General features: G+C 45.2%; 3 protein-coding genes across 25 annotated transcripts in view; 1 reads left to right on the plus strand and 2 right to left on the minus strand.

Moving 5' to 3' along the window:
- NAA38 (N-alpha-acetyltransferase 38, NatC auxiliary subunit) overlaps positions 1–8448 on the minus strand; it is a 22178-nt gene extending 13730 nt beyond the window's left edge. The window contains exon 1 of the mRNA XM_060204351.1: positions 8362–8448. Within this exon, the coding sequence (XP_060060334.1) occupies positions 8362–8403 (42 nt within the window). The 5' untranslated portion in view covers positions 8404–8448. The remainder of the gene's footprint in view (positions 1–8361) is intronic.
- RNF227 (ring finger protein 227) overlaps positions 2131–22424 on the minus strand; it is a 53822-nt gene continuing 33528 nt past the window's right edge. Inside the window, exons 4-8 of one of the 5 annotated variants that reach the window (XR_009553203.1) lie at positions 16048–16146; positions 10831–10947; positions 9456–10092; positions 8362–8452; positions 2131–2380 (exon numbers count right to left, since the gene is read on the minus strand). The gene's annotated coding sequence lies outside the window, so the exon portion shown is untranslated. The remainder of the gene's footprint in view (positions 2381–8361; positions 8453–9455; positions 10093–10830; positions 10948–16047; positions 16147–22424) is intronic. The other 4 variants (XR_009553205.1, XR_009553206.1, XR_009553204.1 and 1 more) reach the window with 4 other exon arrangements.
- The window catches only part of CHD3 (chromodomain helicase DNA binding protein 3), a 35641-nt gene continuing 30792 nt past the window's right edge, over positions 17576–22424 (plus strand). For 16 of the 19 annotated variants that reach the window (XM_060204331.1, XM_060204340.1, XM_060204345.1 and 13 more), the window contains exon 1: positions 17576–17861. In XM_060204331.1, the coding sequence (XP_060060314.1) occupies positions 17591–17861 (271 nt within the window). In that variant the 5' untranslated portion in view covers positions 17576–17590. Of the gene's footprint in view, positions 17862–20579; positions 20598–21101; positions 21435–22424 lie in introns of those variants that run through there. The other 3 variants (XM_060204334.1, XM_060204349.1, XM_060204342.1) reach the window with 3 other exon arrangements.

Raw genomic sequence — 22424 nt, forward strand, 5'->3', positions numbered from 1 at the left:
ACATCACTTCACACCTGTCATTATCAAAAAGACAAGGAAATTGCACATGTTGGCAAGAATGTTATTATTTTTTTAACCAGAGCACTACTTATCTCTAGCTGATGCTGGTACAGGGGATTGAACCTGGGACTTTGGAGCCTCAGGCATGAGAGTCTCTTTGCATAACCATTATGCTATCTACCCCTGCCCGCTGTGTGTATCTTTCAATACATTCTACTAAAGAGAGAGAATGAATACTGAGTAGGAAGTGGCAACATCTTCCAGAATAGTGTGAAAGTGCTATAAATCCATTCATTAACAAAGAAAATTATTAAGCACTTTTGTGCCAGGCACTGTTTTAGGTACTGGGGAAAGAGCAGTGAATCAGGCCAGGTTCCTGTTTTACTGGAACTTCGATGCTGTGCAATAAACAATAAGCAAGTAGACAGGATGATTTTAGTGTATGTATGCGTGCATAGATAAATATACACATACACAAAGACAGTAAAAGCACAGCAAGTGACCTGGAGGGTAGTGCTATAGGTAGCATGCCCGACTTCAAGCATAACATCCGGAGTTCCATCACAGAGTAATGATACTCAAGTGCCCCCCTGCCCTTTAATGAATCTTGAAAGACTAAGAAACAGACTTACATGAGCATGAGAGTCAACTGGCCAGAGGTTTGCCTGAAGGAGTCACCAAGATGGACTCTATGACCTACAGATCTGCATTAATCACTTACCCTCATCACAAACTTCTGTTCTATTTTACTTATACTGGGGATAAAAAGGAAACTGAAGCACAAAGCTTAAATAATTTTCAAAAGGTCAAGCAGTGTGTAAATATGGCTGGGTAGATTGCATAATGGCTTTGCAGAAAGATTTTAATGCCAGAGGTTCCAAAGTCCCAGGTTCAATTTCTAGCACCACCATAAGCCAGACCTGATCAGTTCTAGAGTGTACACACACACACACACATACACACACACACACACACACACAAACACACACACACACACACACACACACTGAGGTAGTCTTTCAACTAAAACAGTCCAGTTATAAACTACCCATTTAACCACTGAATTGTACTACCTCTCTGCATGACAAAGGATGCTATTCCAGTTACAACTGGAACTATTGCAGTTCATCGTACTCATAACAAACCATCTCAAGACTTAAGTGACTTAAACCAATCACCATTATTTATTTAGCTGATGAAACTGTAATTTGGGCAGAGTTCAGTGAGGACAGCTCATAGACACAGATAACCCCAGAAGGTATCAACTGGGTAGACTGTTAGGAGTTGAAGCATCCATTTTGAAAATGTTTGCTCACATGCCTGGCAAGTTAATGTTTGCTTCTGATTCTCCTCATGTGGATCTCTGCACTCGGCAGTTTAGGCTTCCCTAGGTTATAGTAGTCAGACTCCAGGATCAAATAATCCAGAAAACTAGGAGAAACCTGAATCACAACTGAGTGGGAAAAGTGTCAAAGTTGTACTTTGTAATAACAGCATGTTGGATATAAGATACTATTGTGGTGGGTGAGGAGATGGTTCAGTGGGTAGAGCAAAGGACTTAACATGAGTGAGACAGACCCTGGGTTTAATCCCCAGCACTAGTCATGAAAGAATGGTACACTGGTTTCACTCATTAAGTATTTATTTTTAAAAAATTTAAAGGGATTATTGTGCTGATCTGGAAGGTGACACAAGTAGACAAGGCACTGGGCTTGGCTTACAACTATTAGGTCCTGAGATCAATACCTGGCATTGAGTTTGCCAGAGTGATGCTCTAGTTCTCTCATACACACACACAAACACACACACACACACCACATACACACACCACACATACACACACACACATCATTTTGGATGGGCAGATGACCTCACCAATGCTTCCTGGAACCTCACCTCTCCAGAGCCCTAGTTCACTAGGAAAAAGATAGAAACAGGCTAGGGTTATGGATCAACCTGTCAATGCCCATGTCCAGCAGAGAAGCAATTACAGAAGCTAGAACTCCCACCTTCTGCATCCCATAAAGAATTCTGGTCCATACTCTCACATGGGTAAACGATAGGGGATGTAAACCACAGGGCTCTGTATCCCCATTCCACCAGAAGCATTTGTCACCAGGAATCTTGGTTTTTTAATTATTATTATCTTTATTTATTGGATAGCAACAGCCAGAAATCGAGAGGGAAGGGTTGGATAGAGAGGAAGACAGACAGACACCTGCAGCCCTGCTTCACCACTCATGAAGCTTTCCCCCTGCAGGTGGGGACCAGGGACTCGAACCTGGGTCCTTGCACACTGTAACATGTGCGCTCAACCAGGTGCACCACCACCCGGCCCCAGGAATCTTGTTTTTATGCCATCATCGAAAAGGAAGCAAATCTGGAAGACACCAGAGGAAGCCAGGTAAGCTTTCACTTAGCTGAGAGAGAAGAGGGAAAAAGGAAAAGACACTTGGAAGTAGTAACAGGTGTAGGGGTGAACTAGAAAGCAAGTGAAGGCAAGACCATTGGAAAAATGAGGAGAAGTATATTTACATAGATAGCAGCCAGTATCATTGACACCTTGGGAGAACTACTGCACCGTATATATGTACATGGAGACAGAAAGAAACCCTGTAATAGGGCCAGGTGGTGGCGCACCTGATTAAGTGCACACATTACAGTGCACAAGGACGCGAGTTCAAGCCCCCAGTTCCCACCTGCAGAAGGAAAGCTTCACAAGTGGTGAAGTAGGGCTGCAGGTGTCTCTCTGTCTCTCTCCTCTATCTTCCCCTCCTCTCTCAATTTCTCTGTCTCTATCCAATAATAAATAAATAAATAAAGCTTCTCGAGTGGTGAAGCAGGGCTGCAGGTGTCTCTCTGTCTCTCTCCTTCTCTATCTTCCCCTCCTCTCTCAATTTCTCTGTCTCTATCCAATAATAAATAAAGCTTCTCGAGTGGTGAAGCAGGGCTGAAGGTGTCTCTCTGTCTCTCTCCTTCTCCATATCACCCCCTTCTTCTCGATTTCTGGCTGTCTCTTTCCAATAAGTAAATAAACATAATTTAAAAGTAATAATTAATTAATTAATTAATTAATTAATTAATTAATTAAAAAAAAGAAACCCCAGAATACTGTTCAGTTCTGACTTATAGTAGTGCTGGGGATTGAACCAGGAACCTCTGAGCTTCAAGAATGGAAGGAAGTTTCTTGCATAACCATTATGCTATATCCACAGCCCATAGCTGAAATATTTTATTCCAGTAGTTTAAGTTTGTTTTTACACTGTAGAAATATACATCATAAACACATTGAACATATTTTCAATAACAACAGCAACAGCTGGACCTCACAGTAGTCAACTTTCATATTACATATTATTTTAAACACTGCAACTCAGTTTCAACAGAGGTCTGATCTGTTAACATGCAATGTTTTTTAAAAATCATTTTGTTGGAGAAACAGTTATGTTTCTTCTTTTATTTTGTTCCTTTCTTTTTCTCTCTTTTAATTTTATTGCCACCAGGGCTATTGCTGGGGTTTGGTGCCTGCATAACTAATGCTCTACTCTTGGTAGCCACTTATTTTCTTTTGATAGGGACAGAGACTTGAGAGAGAATGGGAGACAGAGACACCTGCAGCACGGCTTCATCACTCATGAAGCTTTGTTCCTGCAGGCGGAAACTGGAAGCTTGAGCCAAGACCCTGTGCGCTGTAACATGTTCACTCTACAGGTGCATTACTGCCTGTCCCATTATATTTTTAATTAAGATGTAATTTATAGTGGCCCAGGAAGTGGCATGGTAGATAAAGCACTGGATTCTCAAGCCTGAGGTCCCAAGTTCAGTCTCTGGTATCAGACTGTGCCAGAGTGATGCTCTGATTCATATTCTCTCTCTCTCTCATAATAAATAAAAATCTTTAAAGAAAGATGTAATTCATACACTATAGAGTTCACTCCTTTTAAAAAGTTTATGAGAAAGGGAAGGTGAAAACTCTGACTGTGGCATATGCTATACCATGTATCAAGCCTGCCGCTTCATGCATGCAAGTCCTATACTCTGTCCACTGAACTACCTTCCTGTCTCTTAAAATTCATCAAATATTGAACTAGAATACTACTCAGTTGTGGCCCTGGGTTCCACTAGGCAGAACTACTGCTGTGCAAAAATCATAAAAAAGTCACCATTTTATTTTTATTATTTTATATATTTCATTTATTCACTGAATAGAGATAAAAATCTATAGAGAAGAGGGAGAAAGAGAGACACCTGTAGCACTGCCTCACCACTTGTGAAGCTTCCTCTCTGTAAGTAGGGAACAGAGGCTTGAACACAGGTCCTTGCACATTATAACATGTATGCTTAAGGGTTAAGGATTTTATCTTTTCTTTTTAATTGGGGAGGAGTTAATGGTTTATAGTACATACTTAAGGACACCAGGGATAAATTAGGACATAGCCACTTTAAACAAAGCTACCTTATGGTGTTGCTGAAAAGATTAAATGAGATAAGGTATGGGAAAATGCCCAGAAGTACAAAAGGTTCTTGGAATAAGTACTCAACACCTTGGTTTTCTTAGCCTTTTCTTGTGCTAGCCACTACTTAGTAGTGAATGCTTCCCTTGAGATCTTCTGAAATCTGGCATCATTCAGCACCCAGGTTAATGTCTGTCATGGTTCGAATTTTTTTTCCCTTTTGTTGCCCTCGTTTTTTCTTATTGTTGTAGTTATTGTTGTTGATGATGTCGTCGTTGGATAGGACAGAGAGAAATGGAGGAAGGGAAGGCAGAGAGGAGGAGAGAAAGACAGACACCTGCAGACCTGCTTCACCACTTGTGAAGCGACTCCCCTGCAGGTGGGGAGCTGGAGGCTCGAACCGGGATCCTTACGCAGGTCCACGTGCGCTTAACCCACTGCACTACTGCCCAATCCTCCATGATTAGAAAATTAGTAAACTTTATCTGAGACTGATAGTTGGTTCCTGACCTAACAACAGTGTTTGTACCTCCATTAGGGGAACTGAGTTCCGTTAAATGTAGTTTGTCATGCTAGAATTAAGCTTATTTATGTAAAGCAAGACAATGGGAACAAGTATGACAAGCAAAAGTCACTAAAATCAGCCCTTTGATCCTTTACTTTAAGATTCTGCTCATAATTAAGGTTGTGAATCTTCTCACCTTTCAGTCACCTTAAGTGAATTCTCTCTGAAGTAAGAAATAGCTTCATCAAATAGCCTGGAGAAATATTTGGTCAAAAAGAATAGTTGGGGAGATAGCATAATGATTATGCAAAAGACTTAGTGGGCTGGGTGGTGGTGCACCTGATTGAGTGCACTTGTTACAATGATTATGCAAAAGACTTACATGCTTAAAGCTCTAATGTCTGAAGTTCAATCCCTAGTACAAGCCAGAACTGAGCAGTGCTCTGGTTTCTAAAATACTAAAAGTACTGTCATGCCTGAAACTCCAAAGCCCCAAGTTCAGTCCTCCCCACCACCATAAACCACAGATGAATAGTAATGTTTTGGTAAAAATAAATAAAATTTAAAATATTAAAGAAAAATAGAATACCAGTTATTGAGAACCTTATAGTCAGTGTTTTATATAAATTAGCATGTGAGGTTGGCATTAATAACCTGTTTTATAGAATTGAGAGCTGAGATTTGAGGGATAAGTAGCTTGAACAGGGTCACACTACGTAAGTGTATCCCAGGTGTTACTTGACCTAAAACTCAAACTTTTTTTTTCCTTTAAGATTTATTGATGTGTGAGAGAGAAACAGGGCATCACTTTGGCATATGTGTTGTCAGGGATCAAACTCAGTACCTCATGCATGAGAGTCCAAAACTTTATCTACTGCACCACCTTCCAGGCCACAAACTTTTTTTTTCAGTAGAGGAAGTGGATAATTCCATTACTTGCCTCTGAATACAGAATATTAAAAAAAAAAAGTTTGACATATCAATGATACCTAATTTAGTCTGAAATTCAAATGACCACCCTTGTCCAGAGAGCCAGATGTTGAAAGGGTCCAAGAGGAACAATTCCCTATCCCACTATTCCACCACTAGCCAGAGCTGAGCAATGCTCAGGCAAAAAAAGAAGGAAAAAAGACTATTATATTCAGTTTTCATTTTCATGGTCAATTAAAGCAGGTCAAAAAGAAACTGTGAGAAGACAAAGAAAATGATTGGAAGCTTTTTTTCCTCCTCATTCCCTGAAGGTTGTCCCTTTACTCCATGAAGAGCAAGGGAAAGGCTTTAGCTAAAAGGCAATAAAAGAACAATGATTGGATTGAGATCATAAAAGACAAAGACTTTCTGAGCAGGGGTGGTCAAGTTAAGAACATAAATCTAGTAATCAGGAGCTTTTTAGTAATTTGATAAAAGCAGTTTCAGTGGGATGGTGGGGCAGAAGGTTGGAAAATGAGGAGATACTATAGAAAAAAAATTTAAGGGAGTCAGGTTGTAGCACAGCAGGTTAAGTGAAAGTGGTACAAAGCACAAGGACCGGCATAAGGATCCCAGTTCGAGTCCCTGGCTTCCCACCTGCAGGGGAGTCGCTTCACAAGCCGTGAAGCTGGTCTGCAGGTGTCTGTCTTTCTCTCCTCTCTGTCTTCCTCTCCTCTCTCCAGTTCTCTCTGTCCTATCCAACAATGACAACAATAACAACTACAACAATAAAACAAGGGCAACAAAAAGGAATAAATAAATATTAAAAAAAGAAAAAAAATGTAAGTTTTTTTGGGGGGAGGCATGTAGAGACAGCATAATTATTACACAAAAAGACTTTCATGCCTTTGAGATCCCATCTTCCATCCCTGGCATCACCATAAGTCAAAGCAGAGTAGTGCTTTGGTAATAAATAGATAAATAAATAAATAAAAGTTTTCTTTAATGTAGGTCAAGGATAGAAGGGACGCCATCATCGTGCGAAACACTTTTATACCTGAGACTAGGGTTTTAGGTTCAATCTCAGGCACCACCTTAAGCCAGAGTTGAAAAATGCTCCAGTGAAAAGAAGAAAAGAAACAAGAAAAAAAAAAAAAAACAGGGAGTCAGGCGGTAGCACAGCAGGTTAAGTGCAGGTGGCGCAAAGCACAAGGACCAGCATAAGGATCCTGATTTGAGCCCCCGGCTCCCCACCTGTAGGGCAGTCGCTTCACAAGCAGTGAAGCAGGTCTGCAGGTGTCTATCTTTCTCTTCCCCTCCTCTCTCCATTTCTCTCTATCCTATCCAACAATAACGAAAACAATAACAATAATGACTACAACAATGAAACAAGGGCAACAAAAGGGAATAAATATTTAATAAAAAAAAAAAAAGTAGAGTGAAGGGATGGATCCAAGGCCTCTTGGATACAGGATACCACTGAGCTGCCTCAGGAGCATAATTCTTCCATCCAGCCTTCCTTCCTTCCTTCCACTAAGAGAAGGGTGAAGGGTAAAGAGAGACAGGGAAGGGACAGTAGACAGTAGGGACACCACAGCACTGCCCCACCATCCATGACACTCCCCTGGTGCCTTTCATGGTCTTCCCTTGTAGTGCCAGGGCTCAAACCTCGGCCCTCACACATTGTAAATAAAATGTTCTGTTGGTTAAATTATGCCCCATTGGGCAGCCCCCTTGGGACATTCTTACATTCTGGGATAGTCTGTCCCAGAAAAACTATCTTATTCAAATGTAAATAAAACAAAAAATGAATACAAAATACTCTCAAGACACTATATATAAGAAAAACAGCACCAATCTCCAACATGTGTAGAAAATAAACTAGATAAAAAGTTGCTGGGAAGTGGGTGAAATATACAATATTATAAAATTATTTATTTTATTTATATTATTTTGTTGCCCTTGTTTTTTTAATTGTTGTAGTTATTATTATTGTTATCGATGTCATCATTGTTAGATATGACAGAGAGAAATGGAGAGAGGGGAAGAAAGAGAGGGGGAAAGACAGACACCTGCAGACCTGCTTCACTGATTGTGAAGTGACTCCCTGCTGCAGGTGGGGAGCCAGGGGCTCCAACTGGGATCCTCGCGCTGGCCCTTGCGCTTCGCACCACGTGCGCTTAACCCGTTGTGCTACCGCCCGACTCCCATAAATTTAATTTTAACTCACATAAGGAGAAACATGGCAAATAAATATATGCCTGCTAAAGGAAGAGCTAGACAGATATCTGGATGTGGTTCTTACTAAAAAAAAAAAAAAAGGTAGAGGCTGGGTGGTGGCAAAATCTTTTTTTAAGTCAATTTTCTCATTCTTTTAATCTTTATTTTTATTTATTTTTTAGTTTTATGGTTGATTTCCTTTTTTGTGGCACAAGCTTTAAAGCACACAAGTTACCATGCTTGATGATCTGGGCTCAAGTTCCTGGTCCTCACCTGTAGGAAGGAAGCTTCACATGTGGTGAAGCAGTGCTGCATTTGTCTCTCCTCTCTCCCTGTCTCCTCCTTCTCTCTGTTTCTCCCTGTCCTATTAAATAAAAGAAAGAACAAAAATTAAAAGTATATCTATAAATGTATTATACATAAATGCACCTACAAGTTTCTCTAATCGCCACCAGGATTATTGCTGGGGCCTGCACAACAAATCCACCACTCCTGATGGCTGGCACCACCACGACCCTACCACTAACACCCCTCCTCTTCCTTCATTTTCTCTATTTGACAGGACAGAGAGAAATTGAGAAAGGAAGGAGAGATAGAGAGGGAGAGAGACACCCACAGTACTTACTTCATGGTTTGTGAAGCTTCCTGTCTGCAGGTGGGGAACGGGGGCTCAAGACCTGGGTCATTGCCAATGGTAACATATGCATTTAACCAGGTGTATCCCCATGAGTCTTTTTAAAACTTTGTGTCTTGTCCCACCATTCTTTGCTTGAATAACATCTATCCATTTCTCCCTCCCCTTCCATACTTTAAAGTTGTCTCATATGTCTATGACTTCTGTTTCTGAGTCTGGAAAATATGTAAATTAAAAGAATAGTAGAGGGAATGGGAGATACCATATGGTTATGGAAAGATACTTTCGGGAGTCGGGATGTAGCGCAGTGGGTTAAGCACAGGTGGTGCAAAGTGCAAGGGCTGGCATAAGGACCCCGGTTCGAGCCCCTGGCTTCCCACCTTCAGGGGAGTCGCTTCACAGGTGGTGAAGCAGGTCTGCAGGTGTCTATCTTTCTCTCCCCTTCTGTCTTCCCCTCCTCTCTCCATTTCCCTCTGTTCTAGCCAACAATGACGACATCAACAACAATAATAATCATTACAACAAAACAACACAGGTCAACAAAAGGGAATAAACAGATAAATTAAAAAAAAAAAAAGATACTCTCATACCTAAGGCTCCAAGGGCCCCAGGTTCAATCCCCTGCACTATTATAAGCCAGAGCTGAGCAGTGCTCTGGTAAATAAATGAAATAAAGTAAAATAAAAGTAGATATAACTAAATTGGTCATTGTCAGCACCAGGAGGTGGCTTACCTAGCAGAGTTTACACAACTACATGTGCAAGGACTCATGTTCAAGTTCTTAGCCACCACATAGGAGTATCTGCAGGAGGGAGGCTTCATAAGTCTCTTTGTCTCTCATCTTTATCTAGCTCTGTGTATCACCCTTACCAAAAGGAAGAAGGGGAGGGGGGAAAGCCTGCCAGGAGCAGTGGAGTCACGTAGGCACCAAGCCCCAGCAATAACTATGGCAGCAAAAACCAAACTGATCATTTTCAGTACTGTAGTTTTTATAAGTGATATGTTAACGTGTGACCATAAAGATTAAATTAAAACTCCTTAAAGTGTTAGGCCATTATATTTACTTAGAAATAATTTACAGTGTGGTCTGAGAGGTGGTGCAGTGAATAATGCATTGGACTCTCAAGCATGAGGTCCTGAGTTTGATCCCCAGCAGCACATGTACCAGAGTGATGTCTGGTTCTTTCTCTCTCTTTTCCTATCTTTCTCATTAATAAATAAATAAAACCTTTAAAAAAAAAGAAATAATTTACAGTACAAAAGTCATATATTAGAAAGAACACTAGACTAGGAGTGGGAAAAATACAAGTAGTTCTACGGATGGCGGAGTAATGCAGTAGTGTCTCTTACTCCCTCCTTTCTCTTTATATCTGAAAGAAAAAGAATGACCAACTCAACCCAGGAGTTGTGAGATCATGCACATGTGAGGACCCAGCATGCAATATGTATATATACACACACACAAACACACATATATATGTGTACCTATATATACATATATACATACATATACATATATATATATATGGCTAGGGGGGCTGGGCGGTAGTGCAGTGGATTAAGCACACATGGAACGAAGTGCACAGACCAGCTTAAGGATCCCAGTTTGAGCCCCTGGCTCCCCACATGCAGGGGGGTCACTTCACAAGCAATGAAGCAGGTCTGCAGGTGTCTGTCTTTCTCTCCCCCTGTCTTCCCCTCCTCTCTCCATTTCTCTCTGTCCTATCCAACAACAATGGCATCAGTAACAACGATAATAATAACCACAACAATGGTAAAACAACCAGGGTAACAAAAGGGAAAAAATGGCCTCCAGGAGCAGTGGATTCGTGGTGCAGGCATCGAGCCCCAGCAAAAACCATGGAGGCCGAAAAAAAAAAAAAAAAAAAAATCAAAGTTAGAAATTATTGCTTTGGATACGTTTCTTGATTTTTCTTTATGTAATCTTGCTATTGCAGCAGATTCAAAGGCTTGAAAGGACAAGGGCAAGAGGGGTCTGATGGTGCTCTACAGTAGAGAAAAAGGACAAGCTGGTGGAAGGTGAGGTATGCTGACACCTGTGATGGGGAGATGTGAAATTATACACCTGTAAAAAAAAAATCACATACTTGGGCGGGGGCAGATAGCATAGTGGTTATGGCTATGCAGAGAGACTTTCATGCCTGAGGCTTCAAAGTCCCAGGTTCAATCCCCTGCACCACCATAAACCATAGCTGAACAGTGCTCTGGTAAAAAAGAAAATCATATACTTTTGACAACAACATACATGTAAATCAGCCTTTCTCCAATAAAGTGACCTATTTAAATGTATAGTAAGTAAATAATCTTATTATTGGCTTGAGAGTCCCTTGCAATGTTTTCCTAATACTGTTTGTTGATTCTTTGGGGCACTGAGGTTGAGGGGATAGGGCATCTCATTTCTGTCTTTATTTGACATCTACATGCCCAAGTTCCTTGTTCTCACCTTAATGGTCTCCTCATTAAAAGCAAAACATGTTTTTCTCTACCAATCAGTCATATAGTATTTTAATATTTTACTTCTATTTTTGAAGTACAAAAAGAAAAAAGGCAGAAAGTGCTGCCCAAATTCAAACTGACAGGCAAAGAAAGTAGCTAGACATAGGCACAGATAAAAGGCCAAAGAACAGAGAGAACTGACAGGTAAAAGAAATACAGAGGAACTTGGGAATACAGGACACACACAGACCTGAAAAGACAGAGAAGGATGGCAGAAAAACAGACACGGTGGCAAACAGAGAAAGGAGAATGACTGACGAGAGGCAAGCAAGATCCCAGCAGGGATGCAAAGAAACAAGCAGAAAGGGGTGAAAAAAAGAAGGCAGGCAGAGAAAGAAAGAAAATAAAGAAGACAGTGACAATAGTGTTTTATGCTACACGGTGCTTTATAATTTATAAAGTGGTATCATATACATTATTGCAGGCAGACAGGGAAAATCCAGCACACAGATGGGGTGATAGAGGGATGCAGACCAATCAGGCAGAAGAGAAGAAAGTTGGCCAATCAGAAAGAGTCTAGAATGGAATCCAAGACAGTTAAGAGGAAAGACAGAGCCAAGAAAAGAGAAGAAAGAGGGGAAAGAGACATAGAGATAGATGTTGAAACAGTTAAATTCAGAAACACAAGCAGTAAAAAACAATGTATTGTGTGTAAATGTGTTATCATTTTCTGAACAGAAGATAGTGGCTGTGTCTTTGTTTCCTCCGGGAGTTAAAACATCTTTAAGGTGGCATGTGAAAGGAGCCAGAAGAAAGAATGAAAGAGGGAGAATTATCGTAAACTGTTTTTTAGACTAGAAGGACGACAAACTTCTTAGAACAAATCTAGGTCAACAGCCTACGGGTTCTGCTGAACCTAAAATAATTAGATCCATATGCCCTTAAAGAATTCATATTGGAAGAAAAGCAGAGCATGCCTCCATTTACTCTATGTGCATGTAAACTCAGTTTATTAGCTGTACTTAGTAACTGCTCTTCTATTTATGTTGTTTTCAGTACTACCCATTGTTTACACACCTCTTATTAATACATAGTTCATAGATGAAGACCAGTGAAGATAACTTTAATCAAGATAACTTGCTACAAAGAGTAGGAAATTTGAGAAAAGCAAGCCTTTTCTTAAGCACTCCTTATGCACTGGTGGTAAACGTATGTAACTAGTCAATCAAAAATACAAGTGTCATCAGATAGAATGAAAAAGAGGGTGGCAAGGGAGGTGGCTCAGCTGCTAGAGTATAGGAATTTAATTCCTAGCCAAAGGATATGCCAAAATGGAGCTCTGGTTTCTATCTGCCTATCTCTCACTGCTCATGGTAACGTGTGTGCTCAACCTGGTGTATCACCACCCAGCCTCATAAATAAATAATATAAAAAAAAAAGACAAGAGATGGTAAGCCCAACAAAGTAGAAAGGCGTATTAACAGCCTGACAGGGAGAAGCAGTCAATAAAACTGGGAAAGAAGTATGCAGGAGTATAGAAAAAACAAACCAAAAACAAGTAGACTTATATACATGCACACTCGTCTGGAATAATATCCAAGAAATGTGAAGTAGAGGCTGCTTCTGAGGATAGGAACAAAGTGACTGGGGGAGAGCCAGGAGGCGGCTTACTTTTTTTTTTTTTTTTTTACCAGAGCACTGCTCAGCTCTGGCTTTTTAAAAATTTTTTTTAAAGATTTTATTTATTTATGAGAAAGATAGGAGGAGAGACAAAGAGCCAGACATCACTCTGGCACATGTGCTGCCTGGGATCAAACTCGGGACCTCATGCTTGAGAGTCCAAAGCTTTACCACTGCGCCACCTCCCGGACCACTCAATCCTCAGTTCAGGATTGAACTTGGAACTTTGGAGCCTCAGGTATGAGAGTCTCTTTGCAAAACCATGCTATTTACCTCTGCCTGAGGCTTATTCTTCACAACATAATTTTTATACCAAAAACAAAAAAAATGTTGCCCTACATTGTATGTATTATCCACTGAAAAGTCGAGAACTGAGGAGACAGTATAATGGTTATACAAACAACACCTTCATGCCTGAGGCTCTGGCATGGTTCAGTCCCTAGCACTACAATAAGCCAGAGCTGAGCAGTGCTCTGGTCTTTCTCTTAGTAGTTCTATCATTAAAGTAAATAAATAAAAGTTTGTTTTTTTTTTAAGTTGAAGGGCCAGGCAGTGGTGCACTTGCTAGAGCACACACATTACTAATCTGTGAGGATCCAGGTTCAAGCCCCAGTCCTCATTGGCAGAGGAGAAGCTTCATGACTGGTGGAACAATGCTGCTGGTATCTCTCTATCTCTCTATCTCTCTCTCTCTCCACCGCCTTGTTTCTCTCTGTCAGAAAGAAAAAAAAAAGGTGGGAATAATGGAGTCATCATGCAGGCACCAAGCTCTATCAATAACCCTCGTGGCAAAAAAATCAAACAAATAAAAGTTTACTTACTGGCCCAAGAGGTGGCACAGTGGTTAATGCACTGGACTTACAAGCATGAGGTCCTGACTTTGATTTCTGACAGCACATGTACTAGAGTGATGTTCTGGTTCTCTCTCTGTCATCAATGAATAACTCTTTTTTTTTTTTTAGTTGACTGGGGTCTGGGAAATCAATCACATAATGGTTATGCAGAAACACTTTCATGTCTGAAGCACCAAAAGTCAGTTTCCAGCACCACCACAAACCAGAGCTGAGCAGTGCTATGGGGGGTTGGGGGGGAGGCAAAGAGAGGCTGGGAAAATGGCAAAAAGACTAAAGCAGGCAGACTGAGGAATCAGAGAGGCAAAACAAACAAATGAGCTGCCTGGGAAGTGGTGCAAGGTAAAGCATTGGATTCTCAAGCGTGAGCTCCTATTTGATCCCTGACATCACAGGTGTCAGAATGATGCTCGTTCTCTTGTCACCCATTCCCAAACCTTTCTTGATAATAAACATTTCCAAAAAAAAAAAAGACTTTTGGGGCAATGGACTCATTGGGAGTTAAAAGTAGGAGTAAAGACACTACTGTTGATGGGATATTGGTACAGAAAACGGCAGAGTACAGATCTGGGAAGTAGATGGTGTGTGTGTGTGGGATAACATAACGGCTATGCCAAAGACTTTCATGCCCAAGGCTCTTAAATCCTGAGTTCACCCCCTCCCAGAAGTCAGAACTGAGTAGTGCTCTGGTTAAATAAAACCACCATTAAAGTGGTCCGGGAGGTGGCACATTGGATAAAGCATCGGATTCTCAAGCATGAGGTCCCTAGTTCAATCCCCGGCAGTACATGTGCCAGAGTGATGTCTGGTTCTTTCTCTCTCCTATCCTTCTCATTAATAAATAAATAATTTTAAAAAAATCACCATTTAAAAAAAAGATTCAACATTCAAGCATTAGACAGCAGCCAGCAAACAGGATAAAGTAAGACAGACAAAAAGAAGAAAGGAAAAATCATGAACTTAACAAACGTAAGAGGAGCAAGTAAAAGGGAAAAGAGAGAGCGAGATTGATTCAAAAGAGGGGGCCATGGCAGGGCTTGGAAGAGAGACAACCCAAGAGACAGACGAAGGCTCAAAAAGTGATAGAGATAGGCAGGCGGGGAGACAGATGGCTTGAGAGAGTGGTGGGCAAACAGCCAGAGAAGCAGACAGATAGCCAGAGAGGAAAAGAGGCTGCCAGCCAGTCAGGGAGAAGCAGACAGGGAGGCAGGCAGGCAGATACCATAATGGGAGCAAGCAGGTAGAAAGGTAGGCAGAAACTATAGGGGAAGAAAAATCAAGGAGTCAGCAGGGAATAAAAAGAACGGGAGACACAAGCAGGCAGAGGTAAAAGATGGACAAGAGGAAAACTCAGGCAACTTAGCAGATCCACGGGCAAAGCACTCTCCAGAGAATGATGAATGTTTGTATGAAATGCACACAGACACCTTTAGCCACCCACACCTGCAGCTCATGGCACATATGTCTCAGGCAGAGGTACTAAGCACAGAGGGAGAGGTCACAGAGGCAGAGAGACTGTGGTGCACACAACAGAGAGCTGCCCCCACACACGTGAGGACATTACTTCCAGACGTACATCAAAGGGCCAGAATGAACCAGAGACTATGAGCAAGAAGCACATGTAGACAGAACCCGAAAGACAGATGTAAAGAGAAAAAGGACAAGAAATGGGAAGTCACTTAGAGGTGACAGATTCTGAGAGTCAAGGGATGCAAAAGAGTCTCAGTGGAAAAAACACAAAAGCAAAAACAAACCAAGAAAAAACACTTGTAGAAAAGGCCTTCCACAAAAAGAAGGGGATATCCAGAGATTCAGAGGGGGGCAGGGAACAAAACAGAATAAAAGCAAATGAAGAGAAATGGGAGTGAGACTTAGTACAGGAATTTAGGGGAGCAGAGGCAAGAGAGTCCCAAAGACCAGGTAAAAACCAAGATGAAAGTCAACATAGAATAGTTTCATTTACTAAGCAAAAAACTGCATAGTATTCCATGTCACTAATACTTACCTTCTTAAAGTGCTTCCAAACACTGCAGTGACTGTTGGTAGCAAAGACAAGGGAGGGGGCAAAATGAAATGCAAAGAAAATTAGAGTAAGAAAAGTGTGAGAAGAATGAAAAAGGTTGGAAGGATGGAGCTGAGCTATTTATCCTCCTTACTTTCCTAGCACTGCTGAACTAGCAGATTTTATTTTATGGTTTCTTTGATAAAATCTCTGGATTAGAAAGTTACTTTTTAACCTTCAATTTGATTCCGATTACTATTTGTCAGATAAACACTGTGGTCCACTGGAAATCACAGGTCAGAAAGTCCGATGAAAATGTGAATGTAACCCCCTACCTCTCTTTTTTTCCTCAGTTCCAGCTACTTTTCTCTTTCACAGTACCTCAGTTTCTTCCACTTTACCGGCGTTGGACATCACAGAGAAAGGGAAATATACTGAAACAGGAGAAAAGAGAAAATAGGCAAGAACTTCACCATCTTCACACTTTGACTTTTTCACCTTTATTCTGAAAATCTGTTCGATGCACCCCCTACATCAATTTCCCAGGTCAGGTAAATTTTATATTTAATAATTGAGGGAGAGGATAGTGAAGGAAAGGAGAGGAAAATGAAGATAAAACCTACAATTCTCAATCAGTGAAAAGGCCGGGCAAAGGGGCGAATCAAACATGGACTCCTCTGAAAAAAACTCAATCATCCTATCTATTCATATCTCTCTCCCAAAAGTCACTAGGATTTCTATTACTTAAAGAAGAAAAAGAATAATCCAGTGCCGCTTTTCGCTTAAAAAATATGTACACAATTAAATGAGTTTTGACTTCAATGAGGTCTGAAGCAGTGTTACACATAAACATATATTTCATCTTTTTTCCTTTTCAGTGCCTGAAGGGGGAAAAAAAAAACCTTCACATCAAACCACTCCCTTCAGAAGTATTCAGAAAAAAAAAAGCTTTTCTTTAAGAGCAGGGAGGTGGGGAGGAAGAGACTAGTAAAGAAAAGAAAGAAATTAAATCTAGTTGGACTAGTATCTAACTAGTTAACCTTTAACAATTTATGCTGATGTCAGACTGAGCATGAGTACTGATTAATGCCCCCCCAATATTTTTATAAGGGGGGGAGTTAGTCACAGCAGCCATTTTTGTTTTATGCAGAAACCCTTCGTGCCCCCCCCAGCGCGCGCGCACGCACGCACACACTCAGTACACAAGGAAAATATCTCTATTAATCTGTGCACTAATCAGTTATGAAAAAAGGGAGAAATTTGTGGGTTTCTGGGTAGAGGCTTGGAGATGGGGGTGTAACAGGGAGGAAGATGAGGGGGGTAAAAAAATGAAATATTAAGCCAGCCATTTTGTTTTAAAAGGGGATTTTCCCCCCTCTTCCTTTCTTCTTGGAGGGGGTGGCGATACTGGAGGGGGGGTTGTTTTAAAAATAATTTCAAGGCGGCCATCTTAGTGCCTCAGTTCTGAGAAATATTTCTGAGCGCCCCCCTCAGAATTTAAATATATTTAAAGCAACGAAGAGGGGGATTGAGAGAAGTCGAAAACTTTTATATATATACATATATATATATATATAATTTTTTTTTAAATCCCCCTTTCTTGTTCTCTTGGGAGGAAGGAAGGGGGGAGAAAAAGTCCATTTTTTTCCAAGAAAATTTTGGGGGGTGGCTTGCCCCCCTCCTCAGACGGCGGCCCAGAGGGTGGGGGTTTTGCAGGGGGGTGGCCCGGGGGTTTTGGGGGCTGGGGGAGGCGGTGAGGAGGAGGACGCCGCCGCCGAGGAGGAGGAGGAGGAGGAGGAGGAGGAGGAGGAGGTGGTAGAGGTGGGGGAGGCGGGAGGGCGGTGGGTGGGGGGGTGGTGGGGGGGCCAGAGCCACAGGATGGCTTCCCCTCTGAGGGACGAGGAGGAGGAGGAGGAGGAGATGGTGGTGTCGGAGGAGGAAGAGGAGGAAGAAGAGGGCGACGAGGAGGAGGAGGAGGTGGAGGCGGCCGACGACGACTACGAGGACGACGACGACGACGGAGTCCTCGGGCGCGGGCCGGGCCACGACCGGGGCCGGGACCGCCGCAGCCCCCCCGGCTGCCACCTCTTCCCGCCGCCGCCGCCGCTGCCGCCGCCGCCGCCGCCCCCGCCGCCGCCCCCGCCGCCAGGTAAGCGGCCGCCCCGACTCCCCCCGGGCCCGAGCGGGGCCGCGGGCGCGCCAGGGCGAGACACCCACCGCGCGGCCGAGCCGAGGCGAATCCGGGGCGCGGGAGCGGTCGAGAGCCGGTCGCCTCGCCGCGGCCCGGGGGGTCCGGGCGGTCCGGGCGGTCCCGGCGGCCCCGGCGGTCCCGGCGGTCCCAGCGGTCCCAGCGGTCCCGGCGGTCCGGGCGGGCGGGCGGCGGCGGCGGCGGCGGCGGCCGCGGGGCCAGGCCTCCTCCCCTCCCCCGCCGGACCCTCCCCCTCCCCGCCGCCGCCGCCGCCGCCGCCGAGGCTGGAGAGCGCTGGGCGCGAGCTGCGCGCGCGGACCGGGCCACTCGGCCGCGGCTTTCCGGGGAGGAGGAGGTGGAGATTGTTTTTTCACCCTCGGCGGGGAGGGGGCAGGCAGGAAACGGCCGAGGCGAAGCCAGGGCCCCCTCCCCGGCCGCGAGAGGGTACCGCCGAGACCCTGGCGACTGGACGGCGGCGTGGGGGAGGGGCGCGTGGGGGAGGGGCGGGCGCCGGGGCGCCCCTGGGGCTCTAACCCCGGCGGGGTGCGCGGCCTCAAGGCGGCTTTCCGCGGGCGCGGGCGCGGCCTGGCCTCCTCCCCTCCCGAGCTGGCGGCGCGGTGGCGGGGGGCGTGGGGGAGGGTGGACGGTGTCCGCGGGACCGGACCCCCGCGCACACCTGCGGGGACTTCGGTGGCCGGCCGTTGGGAGGCGCGGCGGCTCGCGGTCCAGTGAATGGCTGTGGGCGGCTGCTGACCAGGGGCAGGTGGCGGCCACACTCCATGGAGACCACTTCCTGGAATAAGACTCGAGCCTACCGGGTGCCCCCAGCTCCTAGTCGGGAAAGGAGTCACTTGAGATTGGGGAGTGAGCGGGGACGTGGGGCCAGGTGCCCCCGACGCTACGCGGTGTCTCCTGGACTCCGCTCTTTTGTGTCAAGTGCGCGCCGCGCTCCCCCACCCCACCCCCACCCAGCCCCCCATGACCCGCCTGTCTGGGGTGGCCCGGCTGCCCAGCTGTGACTCTCACGTGGCCCACATGCACTGCCATTCATTCTCTCTCTGAACCCACCCGGTGCCCTGACCACGCTGGGGGCGTGAACTGCCCACCCAGCTTGGCCATCACTCAGCACCCCCCCCCCCGGGTGACAAGACATCCTGCGCTCGGGGCAGTTCCACTGCCGAGCAGAAAGACGCTGCGTCACCGCCAGGACCCCACAGAGACCCCCGCGAGGAGAACGAAAAGGGGCACCCACACCCGCAGGCCTCGGGTGCCATGCAGCACGGATGCAGCAAGCATCAAACGCCCGACACCCCGCCTTATAAAACTGTCGTATTGATAGATGGTTTCTGTGGCAAGTGCTACTGTCCAGCTGAGACAACCTTACAGAGGAAAGGAAATGCGGAGTGTTTTCTTAGGAGGAGGAGGAGGTGGACACTATCTGATGGAAACAGGGGAAAGCTCCCCCCTCCCCTTTTGTCTGACAAAGGGAAAAGTTTTTTTAAAAGTTACCTCGGAGCCCACTGATTTTTGCACGAGGGAAAAAGAAAAAAAAGAATCGTGTCTGTGTGTCTGTGTCTGTGTGTGTGTGTGTGTGGGGGGGGGGTTACCTGGGAGACAGAAAAGGTGCTAAAAACCAGAAAAGAAAGGACACCAGGTGATGGCAGGAGATTGGGGGTTGTTTGGTATTCTGAAGTTAGAGTGTGGTATTTGGGTATTTTTGATCCTGGATTTGGATTTGTGAGGGAAAAGCATGAAAGAATTTCAAGTGGAGATAGGTCTTTGTGTCAGTCGTCCCTCCCTTTGCCTTACTTGCTTTTTGCGTAGTCAAGAAAAAACAAAGATTAGATGTATTTTTTTCATTTTGAATTAAAAATGGACATCTACCTCCTGCCTCTCCGAGGTCAATTTTATGTCCTTTTCAGCCCTCCCAAGTTAAAATGAGTGACCCAGATACACCCTCTCAGATGACTTTTTGAGGTAAAACTTTTGGAAAATATTTATAGTCTGCTCATTATTTCTATCTGCCTAAGTGTGGGCAAAATCACTCTTCCTTCATCCTCCTCTTGAATATGAGTTTGTAGTATTGGAGGCTTCTATTGTTTCTCCTTTTGACTGCTTTGATTCTCACCATTTTGTTTCACATTCTTACCCAAGACCAATTTTATCCCTTCCCCCTCTCCAGTCTCCTTACATTGTTAGACGTTTAAAATAATAGCGCTCGCGTTGGTGGGGGAAGGGAGCAGGAAGCCAAAAACTCATTTGTTCTCCCTCCCCCTTCTGGCAAGTCTAGAGAAATAATATAATATATAGATGCGATTCCTTGGGGTGGGGGTGGGGAATGATTGTGGGTGGTGCGGAAAATTCTGGTAGTTTCTTTGCAAAAGGTCTGAAAATACAAACCCACCCCCTGCGTGCAGTACGCATGTGCAGCAGGCCTATTATGGTGGTTCGTTGTGGGGGAGGGAGAGGAATTTGAGAAAAAATAAATATATGTGTGAGAGATTGATGGTGAGATTAGAAGACGAGAGGGGCGGGCGGGAGGCGAGGCTTCGGGCGAGACTCCTCCCGCTTTCTCCGCTTCGCCAGACTCCGCCTCCGCGCTCGCCAGCCCCGCCGCCGCCGGCTTCCCGAGATCTGAGCGGGGGATGAGGGAGAGTCTGGGCTCCGGGCCAGCATTGAGTGGCTGCTGAGACCGAGGTTGGGGCTTCGAGTTGCTTTATTGCCCTCCCTCTCCTCGCCATTGTACCTAGCCTTTCTCCACCGCCGAGTCTTCCGAGTTTGGGAACCTCCTGCTGGGGCGGGGAGTGGATTTAACAGCAGGCGGCCAGGTCCCGGGGCTGGTGCCTTGCCCCGCAGCCTGTGACCCAGGCCATATCCCGGCTCCTCAGTCAGCTGGCCTGCCCTTGCCTCTGCCCTAGCAGCCTCCGTGTCTAAGTTCACATTAACCAGAGTCCTTGGGGTTAGGGAGAGCAGACTGCGGGGGGAGGGGTAGTGGGGGTGGATTGCATGACTTCCTAATACTGTCCCTGTGGTGTTTTCACACCAGGCGACTTCTGCAGGCCAAATCCCAGAGTGTCCTCCTGCAAAGAACAGGCGGTAGCATTAAAGGAAAGAGGTGCCAGATTCTGAGGCAAAGGAAACCAAGGCCTGCGGTGTTAATTGTGGCTAATTTTCCCTTGGCGGTGAAGGGAGGAAGGATTGTGTGTCCTAGAGCAAGGGGCTGGGCCAAGCCGCCAAGCCCAGGCTTTCCCCTCCTGTGCTGCTGCCTCCGCCTGAGTAGGACAGGTCTGACGGGTTAGTTTAGCACTTGCCAGGAGAGGAAGGCCAACCAAGGAGCCCAGTCTGTTGTGGCACCAGTGTCTTCCTCAACGGGGAGTAACTTTCTGTCCTCCGCGCCCCTCCCCCCCCCAAGCGTCCATAGACTGACAAGGGTCATGGAGAACAGGACAGAGAAAGATCAGGGAAGAACTTGTCCCCATCTCTCTGACAGAGACATCTGGGGGAGAGTCAGAGACCTAGCCCTGCTGAAAGCAGGTACAGGTTGTCCTCTGGATTGGTGCTCAGAAGTGTGTGTGTGTGTGTGTGTGTGTGTGTGTGTGTGTGTGTGTGTGTGTGTTCGTCTGTGTTTGCAATTGTATTTGGAGAATGTGTCTGCCTGTGCCTGCATCTCTGATACTGCTTATAATGTGGCTGGGTCACCATGTCTGGGAGGAAATTCGGAGAGAGGAGAGGACAAAGGGTAGGTAGGACTCCTAAAGTCTCGGTGGGAACAGGAATATGGAAGTAGATTTGAAGAATTCTGGCTCCTTGGGAAGAGGAAGAGGAAGAAGAGGAATGTTTATGTGACTGTGGAGCATTTCTCCTACAGGCTTAGAGTGGTGAGGGAGCCAGACTCTGATCCTGTAGGCAAGGAGTGAAAATGACAGGCTGAGGATTTCTTTTTCTCCGGTGTGACAAGAGGCTTGGTGATGATCGGAAAAAGAAAGAGAGAGAGAGAGACCTCCCTCTATGCAAAGAAACGTCAGGGCCCCAGGGTGTTAGTGTGAGAACCCAGGTGTCCACCTTTGGCTCTCTCTTCTCAGCATCTGGCTTAGGGAGCTGCCAGCTTGTGTCTCCCCACTCCAAGTGCTGGGGTCAGGCCAGGCCAGCAGCTGGGCATGGCTTCCCCAGTTCCTGGGCAGGATGCCAGCTGGCTAAGTGAGGGGGGAAGGCAGGAGGAGTCCTGGCGGCAACTGAAAGGACCTGCCACAGTCAGAGCCCATGGCCTAGAGCCTGGGTCCTTGTTAGTAGGAGGGGAGAAAAGGGAGTGGTTTGGCTGCTTTTCCTTTCTAACCCCTGACCTTCCATTCAGAACCCAGCATCCTAGAGTACTGCAAATACTCTGTTTGCATCCAGTGAGGGGAGACAAGGTTGGAGGAGTTAATGCTGGAGTTCCTAGAGACTGGGAACCTAGGGAGTGAAGAAGGGTGAAGCTGAGGGGCTGCAGAGATCGGGAACCGAAAGGCTGAGATCTTCTGGTGTTCT

The sequence above is a fragment of the Erinaceus europaeus genome, chromosome 12 (genome assembly GCF_950295315.1).
Source record: "Erinaceus europaeus chromosome 12, mEriEur2.1, whole genome shotgun sequence".
Classification (NCBI taxonomy): Eukaryota; Metazoa; Chordata; class Mammalia; order Eulipotyphla; family Erinaceidae; genus Erinaceus; species Erinaceus europaeus.